The 23,307-nt window shown below is 33.9% G+C and overlaps 1 protein-coding gene across 2 annotated transcripts in view; it reads left to right on the forward strand.

Moving 5' to 3' along the window:
• LOC117338139 overlaps nt 1-23,307 on the forward strand; it is a 120,262-nt gene that overhangs the window by 52,461 nt on the left and 44,494 nt on the right. For both annotated transcript variants that reach the window (XM_033899356.1, XM_033899357.1), the window contains 4 exons: nt 16,385-16,510; nt 19,675-21,105; nt 21,860-21,972; nt 22,322-22,432. In XM_033899356.1, coding sequence (XP_033755247.1) covers nt 16,405-16,510; nt 19,675-21,105; nt 21,860-21,972; nt 22,322-22,432 — 1,761 coding nt within the window. In that variant the 5' untranslated portion in view covers nt 16,385-16,404. The remainder of the gene's footprint in view (nt 1-16,384; nt 16,511-19,674; nt 21,106-21,859; nt 21,973-22,321; nt 22,433-23,307) is intronic.

The following is a 23,307-nucleotide window of genomic DNA, read 5'->3' on the forward strand; positions in this document are numbered from 1 at the left end:
GAATATTTTGGAAATCGTCTTAAGTAGATTTTCATGTCAAATTATAGAAACAGTTCAAACTTTCCTAATTCTTCAGTAGATATTCAAAAGTTGTCAGACAAAAGTTGAAGCCCTGCATGTATATGAGATATAACAGCTGGTTCACAGAAGACAGGTTTAATTTAAAGTCCGTAATAACTAGTTTATATATGGATATCAGTGGTAAGTATGATCCATTTTAAATGCTCTTAGAAGGAAATAAATTATAATTTCTGTTCTGTGTCTGTCAAAATGTTTTTATGATGAAAACTAGCTGGTCAAAACAACAGCTGGACAATAGATTATGGCGAGTTAAGGTTTTATATAGGGCTTACCCAGGCTACTAAAGGAACACATTTATCATTGCCCAGCCACTCTTGAGGAGAGGTTTTATTACTTGTATTACTGTTCATCTGTCTCGTCATACTTCAGTTCCCATGTTGCTCTTGACTTATATATGTTATTCATTTATAGCTGTTCTATATTTTAGATTAATTTAAAGACATTAGTCTAATTTCTGAAAGAGCTCCAAATGTAAAACAAAACCTGCAATTTTGATGATAATACAGATTTTGTTTAAGAATTAATGAAACATTTTAATGTTCATAAGGAGTTGGGCCCAGTTAATGTACAAAATATGATTAGTCTTATTGCTGGAGTTTAACAACAATATTGAAATCCTAGCTGACAAATCATATCTGGTTTAATTCTACAGCAACTTTCTGTCTCTACCACTGTTTATTGTAAGGAAAATACTCACATCAGTTTTGAAATAAAGGAGAAATTAGATTTTCACTAATTAAATGAACTAATCAAGTGAATAAGCTAATCACCTTTTGAACAATATTGGGCCCAGAATGTTGGGAAACATTTCAAGGGAGATAACTCCCTAAGGGTGTCCAGTAGAAATATTTTAACATTCCAAGTACTGATTGAATTGTCCTATTTTTCAAATGAAATTTAGTGTGTATTTTTATGCAAACAGTATTGAAAAAGTTTGTTAGCTAATTATATAACATGCCACAGTAGTCAAATGGATACCTCTGATTGGTCAAAATTTAGATTTTGCCGAAAATTGGTACATATGGGTTTTGACTTCCATTTTTTGGATTTTAAAAAACTGACACTATTTGCTAGCCTCTAATTGGTGGAAATGTAGGTGTTCAATTTCGATCGGAAATGTTTAAATGTATTATGACTTAAGGGACAATAATGTGGATTCATTCCTGTGACAGTAATGTGGGGGACTATGACAGGCCCCATTAAAATTAACACTTGTTACATTATGAAGCTGATTTTTCTATCAAAATAGGAAGTATTTATATGTGGTTTTATCAAAAAATGAAATATTATATGTATTGGAATCCATTTTTAATTAAGGAAGGAGGTATTACTTGTGGCTAGCACATGTGGCAATCAAGATCTGCTTTATTCCAAAATGATTTATTTCTTCTTGCATGTTTTTGGCAGTTCTATATTTTATGTCTACGATGTAAGCCTTTTGTCCATACTGAGTTTATATGTACATTTATGCTTGATATATATTAGATAGATAGATTTGATAGAATCTTTTCTAAGACCCATCTGCATGTATGACTGTGAACTGACAGCAGGATTTCTTTTGAATTCTCTGTATGTATTATTATAGTGGTGTTCCGATTAATCGAGTTCGTAGGGTATCACTTGTTTGAGACGTTTGATCAATTAATCGAGTAAGAAATCCGTAATCGAGTTTCGTCGGAATTTAAGTGCCCTACATCGGGTTTTATGAAAAGATATTAGCCGGATTTCAGATAAACATACGCAAATTCAGCTTGACAATGTCTACAACACAGTCGCTTGCGGGAAATGGTTATGCTTTTATCATACAAAATCAAGCGTCACATTAACTGGTTCAGTGTAGTAATACTAGGGGGAACGCAAACGTACCGATGACTAAGATTTCGTTTGTGAGAACATAAGTGACTAGATATGGAAGCAACGTTAACGTATACGATCTTTCTTCCCGGTAAACGCACAGGGTCTGTTTTATGGAAACATGTTGGTTTTTAATGAAAACAAGAAGCAGAAGGTCTGTTAAGTACTGATACTTTAAATATGACGAAAACTATTTGTAAAATGTGCAGAAAGCCGTATTCCTTCAATGGTAAGTCACAGTTCTGCTTTCGTTTTCAAAGTATATTAGACTTTTGATAACGGATGGATTAAAGCATTTTTCAGCCCTTGCAAAAAATTCCAATTAGCTAAATACTCCAATAAACAATCCTTTTGTTGTTTTTTTTATGTGTTGAATAAAATTATTATAAAAACCCAATTTTGGTTCATTTTTATCTGTGTAATAAACAAATAAACACACAGGAAGATAGTATAGATGTAGGTATAAAGATAGTATACATGTAGGTATAACAGTTTATTAGTTACTGAAATTGTTGTTGAAAGCATTTCACAAAATATTGAGACATGAATACAAAAAATACATTTGGAAATTAATCGATTTTAATCGATCATCGATTGGTTACACACAAGTGATGATCGATCACAAAAATTCAACTGATTCCCAACACTATGTATTAATCCTCTGTATGTATAATCCTCTGTATGTATAATTCTCTGTATGTATATTTCTCAGAATGTATAATCCAAGATCTGTATGTATAATTCTCTGTATGTATTAATTCTCTGTATGTATTAATCCTCTGTATGTATAACCCTCTGTATGTATAATTATCTGTATGTATAATCCAAGATCTGTATGTATTAATCCTCTGTATGTATTAATCCTCTGTATGTATAATTCTCTGTATGTATAATCGAATGTATGTATAATCCTCTGTATGTATAATCCAAGATCTGTATGCATTAATCCTCTGTATGTATAATTCTCTGCACATATAATTCTCTGTATGTATAATCCTTTGTATGTATAATCCTCTGTATGTATAATCCAAGATCTGTATGCATTAATCCTCTGTATGTATAATTCTCTGCACATATAATTCTCTGTATGTATAATTATCTGTATGTATAATTCTCTGTATGTATAATCCTCTGTATGTATAATCCTCTGTATGTATTAATCCTCTGTACATATAATTCTCTGTACATATAATTCTCTGTATTTATAATTCTCTGTATGGATAATTCAAGATCTGTATGTATAATTATCTGTATGTATAATTCTCTGTACAAAAATAATCCTCTGTATGTATTAATCCTCTGTATGTATAATTCTCTGTACATATAATTCTCTGTACATATAATCCTCTGTATGTATAATTCTCTGTATGTATAATTCTCTGTATGTATAATTCTCTGTACGTATAATCCTCTGTACATATATTTCTCTGTATGTATAATCTTGAGATCTGTATGTATAATTCTCTATGTATCTATATATGAACATGGAATTTCAGGGAAAAATTGAAATCACCTTAAGACATCATTGTTATACTGAAATAGAATAAAACTAATACACCAGACCAACCCACATAGAAATTGCAGTAACTGTGTTTTTCTCAAATCAGAGAAGTATCAGCTAGTTTTCAAGCAAGGGGAACCTGATAAGTATATTCCTTAAATTATAATGTTTGGAAAAGACAGCATTCTTCTTCATATTAACAAAGATTTGCTGTATGGTCATCCATACATCATGTTAGATTAATAATGTCTGTCCCGTCCTGGGGAATTATATTGGAATGTCTTAATCAACCGTATTAGGGACACTTACATCAGAGGTACCACTCTCCTGAGCGATAATTTTGTGTTAAAACTAAAGATTTCCATAACACAGTTTCCTGAGCGCTAATTTTGTGTTAAAACTAAAGATTACACATTATTGAATTATCTACTATGTAAACATGCATCATATTGTGCTACAAATAAACAACATATGCTTGATTCACCCTGAGAGGATAATTCACTGAAAGTTGTGAGAAGGTAATAGAGCATGCTGTAGTTATCTCCCCCTGTGTTTGGTGGTCTGGTTGAGGTGTAATGATTTTTTTTTGGCCAGTCCAACATTAGTTTGTTTGTGTGGGTCCAGCTGGTGTACATTTTTAATATGGCTTTGCCTGGCTGTGTGCCATGATAAGGGAAGTCTGTAGTTTATCAGCCGTAACAAGCCAGATTAAATTGAATATCATGTCCTGTCTTGAAAATGGATGTTTTCTACTGTATCCAAGAGGTATACATGTCTTTGATCTGCTGAAAGCATCTTTTCTGTAGGTTATTAATGTTAGATATAAATTCCATCATTAAGTTTTTACTGATGACTTTCATTGTTGGACTTAAGTTTTTAGACCTATATATGTTTAGATGACCTTGAAAGTGTTTTACAAGGTTATATATAATGATTATGCAAACAGATTTTTTCACGCTCTTCCAAAGAAAAAGTAATTTCTAAACTGGCAGTGCTGTGAAATGCCTATGCCACTTTTGTTAAAACGAATAAATTATTCAAGAGTTGAAGTTACTAGTTTTCTTGTTCTTATCAATCAATACATTTTTCTTCAGTTTCTTAAAACATCTTTTATGCGATAAGAAATGTCCTTCGATCCTCTTTGATAAAAAAAACAAACGTTAAAATAGCTATAAAAGATACTCTACCATTATAATTCACAAAATCTTAAATTGCCATTTCTATATATATGAAATAAGAATCATTTGCAATTTGGCCTTAATTGTTACTTATTTCTAAAAAAAAAAAAAAAAAAACAACAACAAACAAGATCGAGGCCCTTTGGGTCAGATGACCTAAAAACAAAACAGAATTTGAAAACATTATTATTCAGATGATATATTGAACAGATTCAACTATTTAATGGCCACACCCTTGACATTTTATATACATTGTACATATAAAAAAAACGTTATTCTCATGATGGCTTAATACAGAAAATAATTTTTTACCAATTTTTCCCAAATAATTAAGTGTTGCTATGTTTCATGTCTGATCACACTTTTATTGTCTCCATCTATATTTTTGTTCTATTCTACCCTTTTTATCTCGCCAGGGTGAAGTCCAGTTAAGATAATGCTATACTCTGGCTGGCGTCGACATCATACACTGAAATGGTTAAAAGATTTTTTAAAGTTTAACAGTGTTGTGTCTTTATGTAGCGGCCAGACCAGGGTTCGATACCTGCAGACTCTTACCGTGACCTTTAATTGACTTATTAAAAAAAAATTTAAACCTTGCAAGGCCGCAGTATGTTTGACTGTGTTCCTTGTGAACAGATCATTACATTATTGGTACTACATTGGCAGACATGCGGACTGTGAGCTTTATTTGACCTACTTTTAAAAAGCTGATTCTGAATTATTCCTACCACTGGGAGAGCGGTGTTGTCTTTTGTCAACTCTTGTTTTAGAACTTTAGTTCTTATGTTTCCATTTGAAATAAAAAACAAAAATATTGAATCAGTAGTATCTATGGTAACCACAGACCCCATGGGCCTCTTGTTTGTATGCTATTCTTAGAAAACTGCATGGCTTATATGGTATTCAACAGAAAGGAAAGAACCACTTGTTTTTTTCTTTCACTGACACAAGTTTACATATCATTACGACCATGATCGGATTAAGTGTTTAAAGGACCAATCTAGTTAATGTAACACAACAACACTCTCTTTTTATATATGAACAAATTACTGATAAGATTTTTGTTCTGGTTTGTTGTGGAAGAAATGTTTCAAACTCTGTATCTTTTGTATATATAGCTATTAGATTTTTTTTTTTTTTTTTTTTTGGAGGAGGGGGTGGGGGGGTCCTTGATATCGTTCTTAAGCAATCGGCATTAAAAAAACTTAATTAAGAATCATTAGTTGTAAACTTGTTGTGCTTGTACATTGTTACTTCCTGTCAGACAAGTTGACAGATATGACTTATGTGTTAATGCCTGGGTGAACTTTGGGTCACCTTACAATGATTTCATGTCTGAATTCTCTAGGTCATACATGATGTACATTAGGACAGGTCAGAGTGTTTATTTATATAACAGTACTGCCCGATTCATGCAGTCATATACACTTTTACTCCGAATATTCCTGTGTATTGGGCACCTTATATATGATTATAAATAAATTCACTGGTATACAAGAAGGTTTGATTTAAACATAGTTGAGTTGTCTTCAGTGTTCTTTGTTCCCTACTATACATGTGGATGTTTAACTTTCCGTGTTTTTCGTGTTTTCGGTGTACAGAGTACAATGTAACATGACCATGAATTATAAGGGTTGTTGACATAATCTCCAGGTTATTAACCAAAGCAGTGATAAGTTAAAGATTTCCAATTTATTGGTCAAATATTGACACATCCTTGATGTCAATATTGACAGAGTTGGGTCAGATGTTGCGATATGTAACTTTTGTTAACGACAGTGTTTATAAGTGTGTATACGTATGACGTCTTTATTTCTAATGTATAAAACTTATATGTATAAAATAATTAAACTTAAGATTTGGATTTTTGGATTTTTTGTTTCAGAATTTTGACTTAATAACTATTGATGGGTAATGAACGTTTAGATTTACTTTGAGAAGATTTTCAAAAATAATTTCCATACATATATATTAGAGACAGAGAGAGCATCAAATTGCATTCAGACCCTGCTTAATTGATTATCTACTGGTCAATGTTGACTCCTCAAGTACCTTTATTGTCACTAACTATACCATGTCTCAGCATCATGGTTGTAGTGGTTTATATGTATACCGTACAAATAAGCCTTGTATAGTTGAATAGCTGGCTCCCCACTTTGTAAAACCTCTTACAAGTACTGTATGGTGATCATGAGTAGCTCATAATTATGATTTGTGATATGTTTTGATTTGTAACCATATATACCTAAATTTATCATAGCTTATAATTATAGCTTCAAAGTCTCATGGAAAATTACAGAACACATTTTGTCGTACAAAATGGCAATGTGTGTCGCTTACTGAGGGAGGAATTCAGATTTTGAAGTTGACACATACAAGACCTATATAGGCTAATGTACAGTGGCAACTCGAGAATCCTACCTCAGGGTTAAATTGAGATCCTTCTATATCACCCCCAAGGGGATGAATGATTAATTTTCTTTCACTTGTGCTTACTATTTTAGTCCTATTAAGTATGAAATCCGGATATACCTCCTGAGTGCTGGCATTGTTGATAGAGACGCTGTTTAATTTAATTATGAGTGGGGAATCCCCCACATTTGATCTCTTGAGTGAAACAAGGAAATCTCACACCAGGAAGAAAAAGTCCTGATCATTATCATGAGGGTTAGAGAAAAATGTTTATATCTCTATAGCTAGTACTGTTCTAGATTATGAAAGTTGCAGCATTTTCCTTCTCTATATAGCTTCTACTGTACTAGATTATGTAAGTTGTAGCATTTTCCTGAAATCACCCAGAATAGGACAGATGAAGGGAGTGGAGTTCTTTGACTCCCACGAGTACAAGGAATGTCTATGATTTCTACTTCGTAACACCACTCATCTCGGTACATATATGTAGCTAAGCAAACATTTCACCTCGTACCCAGACATTAGATTTACTGGTTTTAAATACAAACGTCGCATTTCCTCGACTGTATCTATATTGTTTTACCAATTGATCAAGGGTAGCAATATTTCCAGCTCCAAGTGTGAGAACAATCGTTGATTGATTCCATTGTAAATAAAACAACAATTACCTCCTGCAGAGAGTCATTGATAAAGCATGAGGCTTATCACTGTTCTCGACAAAAGTTAATGCGTCTGCATGGTTATCAATGTAACTACTTAGTCAGGTTAACGAGATTTTTCATGTCTGTTACGCCACCAAGAGAAGAATTTCACAAAACAACGGATATAAGTGTTCCAGATATCGACCCAAATCGATGCTTTGTTTTCAAGAGTATTACTACCCTGCTGTGGTCACAATCGATAGGATATATAAACATTTCCTAATTATGGTGGGGGGGGGGGGTAGTATTACCCATGGGTCCCGCCTCTTCTTGTTCTGCCCTGCCCTGTCCAACTGCATTTTGTTGACTGATTTTGGTCAAGCTTAATACAAAATGACATACACTGTATAGGTCAGAATGTTGAGAATAAGTGATTTTGTGAACTTTAATATTTGTTTTGCAATGCATTTGGTTGTTTTTGCAAAAAAATATTGAAATTTCTGTGAATTGCTTAAAGTCTATACACTGGCAAAGCAGGACAGGCCAGATGTGTGATTTTAATAACTTGTAGTAGTAGAAATCATTGTACAGTCAGACAGTGAATATCATGCTAATCCATCAAGTATCAAAGCTGTGATTGAACTAATTTGTATACTAATTGAGCAAATAGGGAAGTCTTTCTAATATGGCAAAGCTAGAAGGCGAATGTATTGATATACACACGGTTATTACTTCATTAAGATCACTTACGACATCATGCACAATCTCATCACAGTCATAAGATATTCAATTTAAATTAGTCAATTATATTTATTATCAAGTCAATATATAGGGGAGCCTCAATTAAATCCCTGTGCTGTATACAGAATGATGATTTCTGAATCTTCACCTCGTGAAGGTTGAATATTTTAAATGTTTTTACTACAGGTTAATTTTAAAGAATGAAATGGAGCATAAAACAGATGGTTATAACTATAGGTATCCTTACAGCACACTAAAAGGTAACACTTGTGTTTAATGTAATCTGAGGGTTATTAAATCGGGAGGTATCAGATTATAGGAAACAATTAGTGAAATAGAGTGGAGAGTTCTATAGGGTGTCAGCTTTAAATCCGGATAAGCCAAGAAGTTGAAAGAACTTTCCTCCTTATCTAACTGTACATGACGTGTCTTTGAGAAAGTTAACAAAATCTTGGATTAATATATGGTCAAGGTATGTGGATGTTATATAGAGTTGGGAAGTAATATATAATATTTACATTTGGTACAGTTTTCAATATTGAAGAAATGGTTATGCAATGTATTGAACAGTGGTTTTAATGTTGTTATAGTCTGTATGGCAGCAAGATGTATGGTGGTCAAATGCAAATGCAGCATCAGGAAACTCAAACGGGTGAAAGGGTTCCATGGCATTTGCCCACCATACATCTTGCTGACAAACCACTGTTCATTGCTTAAATGGTCTGTATGTATGTTGAATATTATGAATACTCTGGAGGGATAAGTAAGTCTTTTCATGAATAGTACAGGCATGGCTGAATCAAATAGGGATATAAATTCTGTTGAATATGGTCTAGGAATTATGTATATCAGAATTCTTATCCTTATGTTTTCCACTGAAATTCCAACTGGGATTTCATTGACCAGCTGGGATCCCAGTGGTGTCCCACTTATAAGCTTAATAAAATCCCAGTGAGATCTCACTGGGAAATCTGGATCCCATGGAGATTTAGGTGCCCCAAAGCTGGAATCCCTTATTGGGATCTTGCTGCCGGCTTTTTTATTAGGGATACATGTTTGAATATATTGATACACAGCAAGGTAATATCAGGCAGTAGGTGTGTATTGATGAAACCTCCATACCACAAATGAAGGGTGTTTGTTGTAAGTGATTGGTGTATATATAGCTAGAACAATATAGCTACAATGTCTATTGATTACTACAGCCTCTGTCATCCATAACTCACACTGTTACATCACCATATTATGCCAGTCTCCACCAAATTAAGCGATTTTCTGTACAAAATAAACGGTAAGTGAAAGAATGATGACGATAATTCACGGGCATTGTTACTGTAGATACATGTATTAGTCATACTAAATGCTTGGCTCTGTTATGATTTTATATTGATTTACTTCCTACTTATTAACTTGCCTCACTGAACCGTTTTGTATGTAGACAGATGTGGTATGAGATATTTCCACAAATTTTCAGATTATAATATTTGGTTCATTTTTTTACAAGCTTATATATAAAGGTTAATTAAATTGGTGATTATAACGCACACAAATACTGAATCAGTGGCATTGGGTATCATTTTTGTCATGTTTTAACCTTCAAAATCCAAGGGTTCCACTTTATCTATAGTACCATTGGAATAATTGTCCCCACAAATCTGAAGGATCTATGATGAATCCCTGAGTGATGTCTTTTTATACCCCCGCAACGAAGTTAGCGGGGTATACTGGAATCAGGTTGTCTGTCCGTCCGTCCAGACAACTCCTCCTAAACCAGTGGGCCAATTCCAATGAAACTTCACACAAATATTAATGATCATGTGTAGATGTGCATGCTACTTTCTTTTTCTCAAAATTATGGTTGCTATGGCAACTGGTCACTATAAACAGGTTTTCCGGTAAGAACCATAACTTTAAGTTTGTCCGGACAACTCCTCCTAAACCGAAGGGCTGATTTCAATGAAACTTCACACAAATATAGAGGACCATGTGTAGATGTGCATGCCACTTTCTTTTTCTCATAATTATGGTTGCTATGGCAACTGGTCACTATAAACAGGTTTTCCGGTAAGAACCATAACTTTAAGTTTGTCTGGACAACTCCTCTTAAATGTAAACTGAAGGGCCGATTTCAATGAAACTTCACACAAATATAGAGGACCATGTGTAGATGTGCATGCCACTTTCTTTTTCTCAAAATTATGGTTGCTATGGCAACTGGTCACCATAAACAGGTTTTCTGATAAGAAGCATAACTTTAAGTTTGTCTGGACAACTCCTCCTAAACTGAATGGCCGATTTCAATGAAACTTCACACGAATATAGAGGACCATGTGTAGATGTGCATGCCACTTTCTTTTTCTCAAAATTATAGTTGCTATGGCAACTGGTCACTATATTACTGGGTTATCTTAGTTAGCCTCTAACTAACAGTTCTAATTCACTATTGACTCGTGCAGATTGCGGGGGTATTAGTCAGCCATCCTGGCGACAGTTCTAATTATTAAAGGAATAACATTATTATCAGCATCGTAAAGTTACATTAATGCAGGCCTTAATGATTTGGATTTAGTGAATTTGAAATTCAAGAGTTCTGCTTTCATATACCTTTATTCCTAGCGCCCTTAGAATAATATGTCATGACAAATCGGAAGGATCTTGAATGCAAGTTTAACAGTAATCTCTTTAATGAAAGGAAGTTTATAGCAATTTTGTCTTTATTTGGATGTAGAACTGCCTGTTAAGGACAATTTTTCATGTTTAGAGCCGCCCAATCTAATGGGTCTAATTAAGAGTTTTTGATTTTATTCTAACACATGATTTCATTAGAGAACTAACAGCTTCAGATAATAGATATTTCGAGACTGCATGTGTTGAGAGCTCTTCGGCTTTGGAGTTCTTATGACCCAGAAAACGACAGCAATGTGATGAAATATATAGGGGAGATAACTTCCCTTTATGTGATAAAAAGAAAAAAAGCAATTATGTGTTGTAGTATTTTCATTTCCATAATCTAGGATTTGTCATGCTATTTATCACTGCAAGAAAGGTTATTTGATTTCATTTATGACAAAATTTTCTTTCTTCATTTTAACAAATGTTAAAATTTCCATATTTTGGTGAAATATTAAAATAGCAGCCCCTAAAAAATGTTGGTAAAGTTTCTCGACTTAAAGAATTCTTCCTGTAACTACTAAACATTTACAAAGAATTGTGGCATTTTTTTCGTCCCTATTTTGAATTAATCATTCTTTTGTAAAATTACATTTTTTTTCCATTTTTTAGTAATTTTGCTTTAAAGCAAACGGTGGCAAAAAGATCACTTTTGTTGATTTTCATGGCAATTGGTTCTTCATTTCCTGACCATGAAAAAGTATCACCTGATATAATTAAATTGTCTTCACAAATCACCGGAATATATACTCTCAAAGAATTACTGATGACAGAAGACAGATTAATTTGGGGGATATTTTTGTGTAAGTATATACCATGCAAGATATATTTGTCAACAACAAAAACTATGGTGGAATTTAAATGTAAACATTCTACTTTGATATAGTCGTTACTGCTCCAGGTTAGGTAAAGTCTAGATTTATTTTCTAGTTAAAGGCCTGTATCAACATTAATTTGACTTTTATTTGAGGCCGTTGTTCCCAGATTTAATACCTACAAGCCCCAGGGGCCTTTTTACCACAGCAGTAATTGAGCTTTTTTTATGTCCTTGAGAGCTATATTTGTTTTGATGCTGTAGTGAAATCTTAACCAGTCGAAGGCCGCCGGTTTGATGTCTTCACAGTGACTTCTATATTACCTTAAAACCTTTGAGGCTGGACATCAATGAAGTGTTTGCCATTTAGCATTTCTCATTGTTAAGCTTTTTCATATATATCTCTACATGCTGTAAGTTAAGAAGACCAGCCATCTTCAAACACCATGTGTGGAAACATTTGACAGCTTTTTAGTGTACTACAGGTTCTGTGACCAATACCTTAAGGCAGCTCTATTGACTTTTTCTGTCAAAGTGGTATCAACTGTCAGGGCATTTTTGTATCTTACTTGATATGTGATAGGCATGTACGTTGTATAACAGATGTGTATGTTTGTTGATTTTTTTTTTTTTTTCCTTACCATCCTGTTCCATCCTGTCCCATCCCATCCCAATTCAATAGCCAATCTCTGGAACTACTGATACGATCCTGCAGGGGGGGGGGGGGACGTTTTTATAATGAGAATCCTTTGTCTTAGGGTATATGATAATATATATGTTTGTATAACTTTATTAAAAGCTTTGTCACACTATCAGACATGTATGTATAGACAACCCATGGAAACTGGTTATTAAGAAACACAGTTAAGTCGAGCCACCTGATAAGTCAACTATTTTACCTGGTCCCATCGAATTTGACTTAACTCTTTCAGTACCGTTGTCGACTATAGTCGACATAAAAATGTGCTCCCTCTTCCCCGTTGTCGACTATAGTCGACACATTTTCAAGCTCCCTCTTCCCCGCTGTCGACTATATATAGTCGACAGGCTTAGTTGACGTTATTTAAGTGTTGATTTGTTGAAACCATCACCCGACATATACAATCATCCGATGCAATGACAAATATAAGGTGGTCAAAACTTTTGAAACAAACATTTTTGATGACCTATTCGTATTTTATTTCGTTTGAGTTACGTGTTTTTCCGTTAGAGCAATAGGTGATATTTTCTCTATGTTGTTAATGTAAACAATATGGCGGCTTGCTACATTTGCATTTTAGATATCATTTTCTAGGACGTTTAAGATTTTTCAATCTGACATCTAGATCTTATTTAGTTAAATATTTCTTAATTATGTACAAAGATCACACTAACCTTTGTGTTTCTATATGAAAAAAACAACACACCAAATACGCACATGTAGTCTGCCATTTTGTTTAAACTTCTGGGGGCGAGGGTAATAACTACTTCCGGTACGGAATCCGGAAAGGACACAAAGTACGGAAAGAGTTAATTATCTGAGTTTTACTGTATAGTTGACCTACCTTATATTAATCGATAGATTTAGAGTCTGTAGATCAACAAAGTCATTAAGGCCCTATTTTAGAGTATATGACTGAATATGTCATTAAATAGGGTGTATAAATGAATGATTAAGGCATTGTTGTTTCAGCCCAATTTAAGAGTCTATGATGAATTAATAGTAATTTAGGCCTAAATGCTATATATGAATAAATGAATAGAATTAAAAGGCATAATTATGCCAATAGAAGAGTTATGATTGAATGTCATTTAGCTCTAGTTATGTTAGTGAATGAATTAGACATTAATTATAGGCCAAAATTATAGAATCTCTATTAATAGGTCATTATTTTAGCCTTGTGCTAACAGTTTATATAAATAAATATCATGAGGGGATATGAATGACTAGGTGTTTGCAGTGATGGGTATGGAGTGATGGGTATACATATGGAGTGATGGGTATACATATGGAGTGATGGTTATGGAGTGAGATGAGAGGTGGGGTAGTACATGTACATAGTGTGTCATAAATTACTCAGACTTCGTCATGAGTCTGACCAATCAATCCTACTGTATAGGTGGAGGCCTGTTCAGTTAGTGTAATTGAACTTGTTGAGATGGCTATTATATTGATTAGGATACTCTTCATGTTTTTACTTTGAAGATTTGTTAGTGTTTGTGGTCACAGATAGTCCGATAGATAGAGTTTCATAATACAGATGTCGTCTGTTCTCAAATTCACAAGTCTTCCACATTTTGATTTTAAAACCTGTCAAAATTTTAGTTTTCTGATTTATATGATAAAAAGTATCTCAAAGTTTTAATTTTGGCTTGCCAATTAAGGCTTGCAAAATAATAACTTGTAAGACTTGTTCATGTTATGACATTTACACTGCAGATCAGATGAAATATAACATTTTTGTATTTGCGTATGTTGTTTATATTAAATTATCTTAGTTTACTATATGTAATAATAATTCCAATATACATACTGGTCCGACACAAATGATGTACATAAATCACCTATGTATAATATGGGGATTACGATTATTATGTCAATATATATTACTGTATAGGGCTATAACATTTGTCTCCTTTTCCACACTGTAATGGCAAAGCTGGTGCCTTTTTCATTGGTATGTCCATTTCAGGCTTTGCCTGATGCGCCTAGCCATCCTAATTTGCATTTACAATCAAATATGTCAAAGTTGAAATGAGGTTAAGATTAACTCACAGTCTAATGTTGCATTTACGTTAAGTCCTGGTCATATGTTGTGGACATTTCCCATTTCATCAGAGATGTTAAACCAATAATATGTAATGGGACTATAGGTTTACTTTCCATACCCACCAGTTCATGTGGCCAAGAGATATACCTCATATCCTCGGTTGCTATATATAAATTTGATGTGTTTTCCTGTAAATTTAAACCATGCTAGAGTTAAAGGGCCCTTTTTATATTTGTCTTATTTGATGTGATTAGAGTGTCTGATTTAGAATGACTGTTTTGATTTATGCTCCATTCTGTCAAAAACCCTATGAAGTTTTCAATCATATGAGATTGAATGTTTGTGATGATAATTTTAAAATTTCCTGTAAAAATTATAAAAATCACTATTTCAGACTGTTAAACAGAGCTTTAAGGAAAATCAGAAAATAAATCTAAGTGTTGTATTTTTTAACTCACATAGCACAAAGTACAAGTGAGCTTATAATTATGGTATGGTGTTGGAGTGGGCATACGTGTCGTCCATCCATCTGTCAACTTTTAACTTCTTCTGGAAAACTATATGTAAACAACCGAGAACTGATATTTTGCCAAAAGGTATATGGGAAAGAGTACATTTAAGTTTCATCATATAAATGACCTTGATTTATTTCCAAGGTCACAAGATTAAGGGTCAAATATATTTAAAACTTCAAGATTTTCTCGAGTTCTTAAGAAGGCCTAGAGGGCTGATATTTTACCAGCTGTCACCGGTACGACTGAGTGTATATTGAGTGAAATAAATTTCATTACACCAATAACCTTTACATATTCTTAAGGTTACAGAGGTCAAATATGTTCAAAACTTCAAGAATCATTTTTGACCTGCTTTCAAAGTCACTGGAGTCAATAATGTTAAAACTTGAATAATCTTATTTTCAAGTTCCAGAAGATCCCTATGCTATTATATTCCCAGCATGAACAACGGATTGAGTGCTATAAAGATTCAGCACATACATGAAATTACCTTGTCCTGTTTTCAAGGTCACTATTTTGAAATTTGAAATATGTGACAACAAAAACTAAACTACACAGGATTTACTACATGCTCACATTGCTACATGTAATATAGGGTTTGCGTTGGTTATGTTAGATTCAACAAAGTCTCCAACAGAGGCAATTTTTGGTATTTCTATAGTACTATTAACTGACCTGTACATTGCTCCTATGCAAAATCCTACTTAATAATTCAACAAAAAATCAGTGAATCATATCACCTAGGTTAGAAATAGTGAATTTTTGAAACAGTAACATATTATGGTCAACATAAAAAATGGAATCAGTTATTTTGCCATCATTCCTAACTGTCCATGTGAGCATTTCAGGCCTTCTGGGCCTCTTGTTTATAAAATAAATTTGGAAGAAGAATTTAAAATAATTTTTTCTGTCAAATATATGTATTAATGATGCTTCTCATGTAGCTATGTCTAAACATACTTTTCCAGTACAGGTTTTATTTAACACTTGTCCTTGACCTTAGTTAAACTATATTCAAGTGATCTCCTTATACTTAAGATTGGTGACTTTACTTGTCATGAATCAGAGACATCAATGTTGGGGTAACTTATATACTAGATACTTATATACAGATTGGTATGTAGATATACTTTCACCTTACCTGTATTTTACAAAGTATTTGGGACCAGAAGTTAACCTCAATGATCAGGTTTACTTTACTTTCATTTTTCCTATATTTTACAGGGATGTAATGAGGAGTTGAGATGGACACACCAGTAGTTATAACCAGCACTGTTTTGCTGCTGTACGTGTTCAGTGTACCAGTGGCTCCACAGCAAGCCAACCAACAACAGCCACAGGCTTTCCAGGGTAAGTGATATGTGTGTTTGTCTCTCTGCTACACATTCTCCCACAGCCTGACACATGTATAATAGGGGCAGGTACATGTCAGGCCATTTTAAAGTTTTGTACTGAATATTTTCCAGCTATAGATGTGTGAAAACTACTAGTATCCATCAAATGCTTTTATGAAGAAGTGATCATTTTTTCTGCAAAATTTGTGTTCTCTGGGATCAATTTGGATAAAAAAAGGACTCAAAGGTATAGTATCCTGTGTTAGTTGAATATGAATCTTACAGACTGTGTGACCAAATTTTCCTGTGAAATATTTATGTAAAAATAGCAGAGTTTACTTAGGGAGGTAAAATTTTAACACTTTCACTAAAATTAACATTTATAATAAATTAATTAAATTTCAGATGTTTAATTAATATTCTAAAATTGAGGGAATTTAGTTTGACATATTCTCAATATTTTCAATTTTAGACTGCAAATGGCTGCAAATTATATTCAAAATTGTTAGTTCGATATTGTCATGATATTGTAGACTTAAATACTCATAATACAACATTCATGACAATACTTTAATGAAAATGAAGAAAAATGAATTGGTGTTATTTTTAGTGGAAGTAAGAATTCTGTGGATAATTCCTGTGACGTACATGGATTAGATTTGTGTGGATGTACCATGACACGTGTGGAATGTTCTGTAGCAAAACATGTGTAAAAAAATCCTGTTACGTTTACATACACAACATAGCTAAAACTGGGCCATGTTAGTAACAACTTCTGTAGCTAATCTGGAACTGAGTATATCTATGTTTTACTGGTAGAAATGATAACCTTTGATCCTGAGAAATTCAACGTATGCTTTTTTATTAGACATTCTAAAATCGGTCAAGGAATCTGAACTGATACAGAATTGTTTAATCTTACTCTGTCTCTCCTAGATGTTTTAACCTGATACACAAAACTTTGTATGTATAAGTAAATGAGAGCAAGGATTGCCAGCCTGGAGCAGAACTCTATATCTTGATAAGGGGGTCCTCTGGTATTCAAGCACCACTAGCTAATAAAAGCCTATATTAAATTGTAACCCAACATTTTGTTTCGTTGGATGTAATTGGATTCCAGTATTGGTTTGATGAATGTCTGTCATGCTAGTTGACTTACATTACACGCTCAAAAACAATTGTATGTTTCTTAAACTGTGAATACATTTGTACTTGCTCAGCTTAAAAAAACATTATCAGTGTACTGTTAAATGTTTACCACAGTCCTTACAGTTCTAGAGAGCCAGTTTCCTGCTGGGAATTGGAAAACCACTTTTAGATGGTTTGTCTATCAAGTTGTTTCTGTGTGCATTTTTTATATGTCTGTACGTATACGTGTTCTTGCTAATTTCTACCAGTGTGGAGCTATTGGGGTGTTGGCAAAAATTTCAGTATATAATCATGAGGAATAAAAATCCAATTGCTTCAGTGAGTTTTACATATAGTACAAGTTTTGCTAATTAAATCATTATACAGTAAAAAATCTATTAGATTTTACAGGGGCAGATTTAACTTCGATTTGTCAATTCTTTAAAAATAATTCATTAAATGGCATAAATACTAGTACATGCAGTATTTATACAATTCCCTCCTGACCTTCTTTATAGCTTCACCCAGTACTACCTCCATCTCCACCTTTTGCTGAAATCAAGGCTTAGTATAGATTTTCTCTATTAAATTATGTCCATAAATGATATCAATAGCCACATTGCCACCATCTTATGCTGCGGCTTGCTTATACCTACAATACTTAATGAAACGACCATCAAAAGTCAGAAAGTTGATTACTGACCCGGTAATTCTGTCAATGATTTTGATTGCCCATTTTCAATTTTGAGCACAGGTTCCTGTGATTTGTTGTATTCATTAATTATTTCCATGAAGTTTTACTGTTATTACATGAAGTTCTACATATTTGATTCAGTATTAATTATCTTATTTCAAATTCAGGATACTTCATTTTTAAGTTTCTTTCCAACTAGTGTTTTAAAGAAAAACAAGTTTTATCTCCTTGACTGTTTCATTACCTACTTAGTGAGATAAAACTCTCACAAGTTATGGCATGATTACAAAGATGGATCAGACAGACATTGGCCTATGGTCGACCTAACCCTCTGACCCTCCTGGAGGGTCACATTTGCAGCTTTATATAGTAGCAGTGACCTTGGGGGCTTGACGTTAAAAGACTTAGGGCTCTTCTGAGTAAACATGTGTTAGTGGCACATTCTGGTGGATTAAACTGATATACATATATCTATTACACTAGAAAAAGTTTGTACTCATGGTTAACTGTTTACAGCATAGTTAGCTTTAAATTTATCAACAAATTTATAACACATTACACAAAAATAATATGATTTAAGCTACATGCATAAACATATGTATAATAATGATTTTCAAAAAGAAAGAACCAAAAATAATACCCATAACCCTGGTTTATTAAAATATTATTTACAAGTTTGCATGTAGATATTAAATTCTTAGATATAGCATGCATTTTAAAAACTCTTCAGAATTATTACGGTGATTATTGGTTCTGAATAGCCCTCCCCTTATATAAGGTCACGGATTGTACTGTATATATCTGTCTGTCTGTTTGTCCGGCTGTTATAAGTTGTTTACAATGAAGATTATCTCTGTATCTTAGACTGATACTGTATTATAAGTATAGCGTGCAACTTAATAAGTTTCAAAGGTCAAGGTCGCAATTTGTAAAAATAAAGATGTAGGATATACTGGAAAGCACTGGAGATCTCGGGTCAGGCACTAAGTGGGTGTCCTTACTGACTCTGTATGCTATTTTTTTTTATTTTTTTTTATTCCAAATATGTTATAAAACAAAGGTATGTTTGATAAGTATATAGTGTTGTTCTCCGGTCAGACTCACAGGAACGAATCTTGCTGACTAAGTCATTGTTTAAGTTATTGCTGTCATTTTATAACTTGAACATATCTATAGATTTTTAAAATGAGTTGTAGAGTAATTGTTTGATTAAGTTGAATTAATTGATTGTTATTATGTTCATAAGTCAGTATCTATTTAAGATGTCTATAGATAACAGATGTATAAAGTTGACAGATATTATATGCTCACACTTGTACCAGATGTGAAATAATTCCTTTATGTTTTTACCTCACCAGTGAAACTGCCAGACCGACAAAGCAACGGAGGCGAGGCAGCAGCAGTAGCAGCACACGATGAGAAGAATATAGGGTATTTGAATTCCCTGCTGAAAAAGCGGAAGACTAAATTGAGCAATGATGAAGGAAGTGACAAACAGGTTCTAAAACAACGAGTAAAACGGAAAAAGAAGAGGAGTAAAGCACAGCAGGATAATAAACTTCAAATCAATAAAAATCCGGCTCAAGGATCTCAGGATTTTGTGCAGAGAGCCAATGTAGTGCCTCAAAACAATCAGAATATAGTAGCTCCAGCATTAGGTGGAGTTAACAACAATTCAGGCGGAGCCAATAACATTGTGGGCGGAGTTAATATTGGGGGTGGGGTTAATAATAATATTGTGGGAGGTGTTAACAGTATTGGGGGTGGAGCTAATAATCTTAATGAAAACAAAATTAAATCACATATACCAAGTGCTTTCAATGACAATGATGCTTTAAAAAGGGCAGAAAATAATAACGTTGTTATGAACTCCAGAGTAAAAGTGATAGAAAGTCTTGGGGCCAAAGAAGCACCCCGCCAACAGGACAGTGTCCCGGTGTTGCCAGGAAATACTGTGAGAAAGAATAACCAGGACAGGCCAGTAGATGTGGTAGGAGGAGCAAACATGCTGCAGAATCCCGCCCCACGGGGAGGCGACATCCCCGCTAACTCCAATTTCCATCAGGAAGATCCTCCTGTTGTTCAGAACATGCAGGATCACAAACCTGCTGAAAGTCTGAATGATAATCGTGCAGTTGTTCATGATGAAGTCCAGGATAGTCATGATGAAGTTGTTGAGGAGAAGAACAATATCATCCGCGATAACAACAACCATGTCGAGGTCCAAGGCGCAGGTAGTGTGCTACGTAACCAGGAAAATAACTTCCAGGACAGTAATAGGAACTGGCAACCTGTAGTCAATAATAACCCCCCTATTCAACAACAGCCACATCAACAACCCAACAATAAACCAAAGAAACAGGATAGCCAGCGAATTATGTGGGACTGGAGCGACTTTCTCATTAACTATGAACAGTATGTCATGCCAGAGCAAAAGGTAAGGCGTGCACCACATGCCACTACAGGTGAACCATGGCCGATGCCTCAATATTATATCACGTCGCAGACAAAACTGTTCCGACTGGACCGTGAAAAGTTCCATTTTCGTATTTCCAAAGAAACCTGTGACATCATCGAGAAGGCTATTGAGCGATACAAGGACTACATTTTGTATGACAGTGTTCAGGATATGTATGATAATTTACAACATGCCCAAGGTTCGAGTCTGGAGGATGTTTACGAGAAATACGGAGATGAGGTCCACACACAGGCTGGTTACATTGATGAGCTCAATATTAAGATCCGACAACCCTGCACCAGACTTCCTCATGACAAGATGGATGAATCATGTAAGCCTTCTGTCATTCTCTATCTCCGTCTTTCTCCCTCTAGCTCTCTTTCTCTTGCTATCTAGCTGTGTCGATCCATCTCGGCCTATGTAACCTAATTAGGTGAAGATCTGAGATGCATAGTTCGACTTTCCCTCCCTGCGACTGTTTGTTTCTCAGGAAGCTGAGAAAAGGAACAGTCTGTGCTGTGATGGTTGTGTCCATTAATTGGCAAGACACTTTACCCTGATTGGTCTTGATGGCATGTGACAGGCCTCCCATATTTTATTCAGTAAGGTAGCCACCAGCTACTACAAGAAGATCCAGCCTTAAAATGATCCTGGCTGATCATGGGGTGATCAATTCAGCAAACAAAACCTCTATCTATAGCTCTATTTTTCTATCAGTTTCAGTCACTCTCTAGCTAGCTGTCTTACATTCAACTAAATACACTTACTGTAATAATAATACATTTCTAAATATGCTTTCCTCAGAGCTGTTACACACTGTAATCAATAGAAATATCTAAATTGAAGTGAAAAACTATTGATATTGTAACTTTTATAAATTTGAATTTGTAAGATCATTTTCTTTTTGTAAAAAAAAAAAAAAAATTGTGCTTATATTTCTGGTAATGGTTTTGACTACTGACTTTGAAGGTTTGTAGGTTGCTAATGAAGAGCTTGATATATTAAAATCAACTTCTTTAAGAGACATAAAGATTTATAGAATTAAATCAGAGGGTTGTAAGATCTGTTTTTCTTGCTGTTTTCAGATGACCTTTTTATCAAACGAACTGGAGCCTTCCTGTGGGCTAACGAAGTGTGGGGTGCTCTGCGTGGACTGGAAACTTTCAGTCAACTGGTTTTCAAGGGCACAAATGAAGAAGTAAGCTGGCTGATTATTGTCCATAATTTTAGGAACTATGTATCTATACCCATTGTACTTCATAGCATTTGATTATTTGTAAACATAAATATTTACTTGGAAAACTTTTCAAGAAATTATACCATATAATTAGTAGGTTTATATTGTGGCCTTTCTGCCTTGCAGCTAGTGTAAGAGCTTCAAATGTAAAAGAATTGCTGCAATTTTAAACAATATTAATTTCATAAAGAAATATGTTAACAGACATGTTATGCAAACAATAAACGATCGCTTCCTAAAAATAATGTAATACTTTAAATAGTACTGCATGTATCAAAATTGTAATACCAATTTCTGACTGGTTTTGTAGCTGTACATTAGAGATACAGTCATCAACGATTATCCACGCTTCTCGCACCGTGGCATCCTCTTAGACTCGTCACGTCATTACCTCTTCAAGGAAACCATATTTGATGTCTTGGTAAGTGTCCTTTCAGAAATCACTCAAGTATGAAGTTGTTATGATGAGTGAGGATTTTAGTTACTATATTTGCATTTGGAATTCTTTCTAGATTTTCTAATTTTTGCAATGATGTTAAAAATTTTCGTTCATATTCCTACAGTAGGAACTGAAAATTTCATTTCCTCTCCCTTCAAAATCCCTTTATTTCCTACCAAGTGTCACTTTGGGGGCTTAATATTGCCAGTGGAGTATCGGCCTACTAGAGAAATGATTGAAGGATATCTGTATAATTATATTTTCTTTAAGGCATCATAATTTTACTGAACTTTTAAAATTTATAGTTTGTAGAAATTATTGAAAATATCATCAGGAAGTTTTACGAGATTTAATCTTAACATAGAATTTAAGACGTTACCCGTATATATAAGAGCTTGCTGAGTATGCAGAAACCAGAGCGATATACAATGTTAATTTGATTGCTTTGTTTGTATATGTAATCAATGTGCTGGTTTTCCTGAAACACAAATTCCATTTAACTTATAATGACACTTGCGCGAGTTCAATTAGCTATAGCAAAACCTGGTAAAACTACATTTCACGTTACATGAAAGACGAGGCTTAGTACTAAACAGCCATCACTGACTCTCACCCTAACAAACAAACAAGCTACTTCGTCTGCCTCATTAGTATTGTATAGGTAGATTAATGGCAAAATGAAAAACATATGTGAATGTTATTTTAAAATATTTTATAATTATGTAAAGACTTCTTATCATTTAGAGATTGTTGAACCTTAATTATCAACCTTATTTTGGATTGAATATTTTAAATGAAAATGTTTGCAATTAACGAATAGAAGAATTAAAGGGGCATTCCTTCTTTGAAATAAAGAG

The sequence above is a fragment of the Pecten maximus genome, chromosome 11, assembly GCF_902652985.1.
Source record: "Pecten maximus chromosome 11, xPecMax1.1, whole genome shotgun sequence".
NCBI lineage: Eukaryota > Metazoa > Mollusca > Bivalvia > Pectinida > Pectinidae > Pecten > Pecten maximus.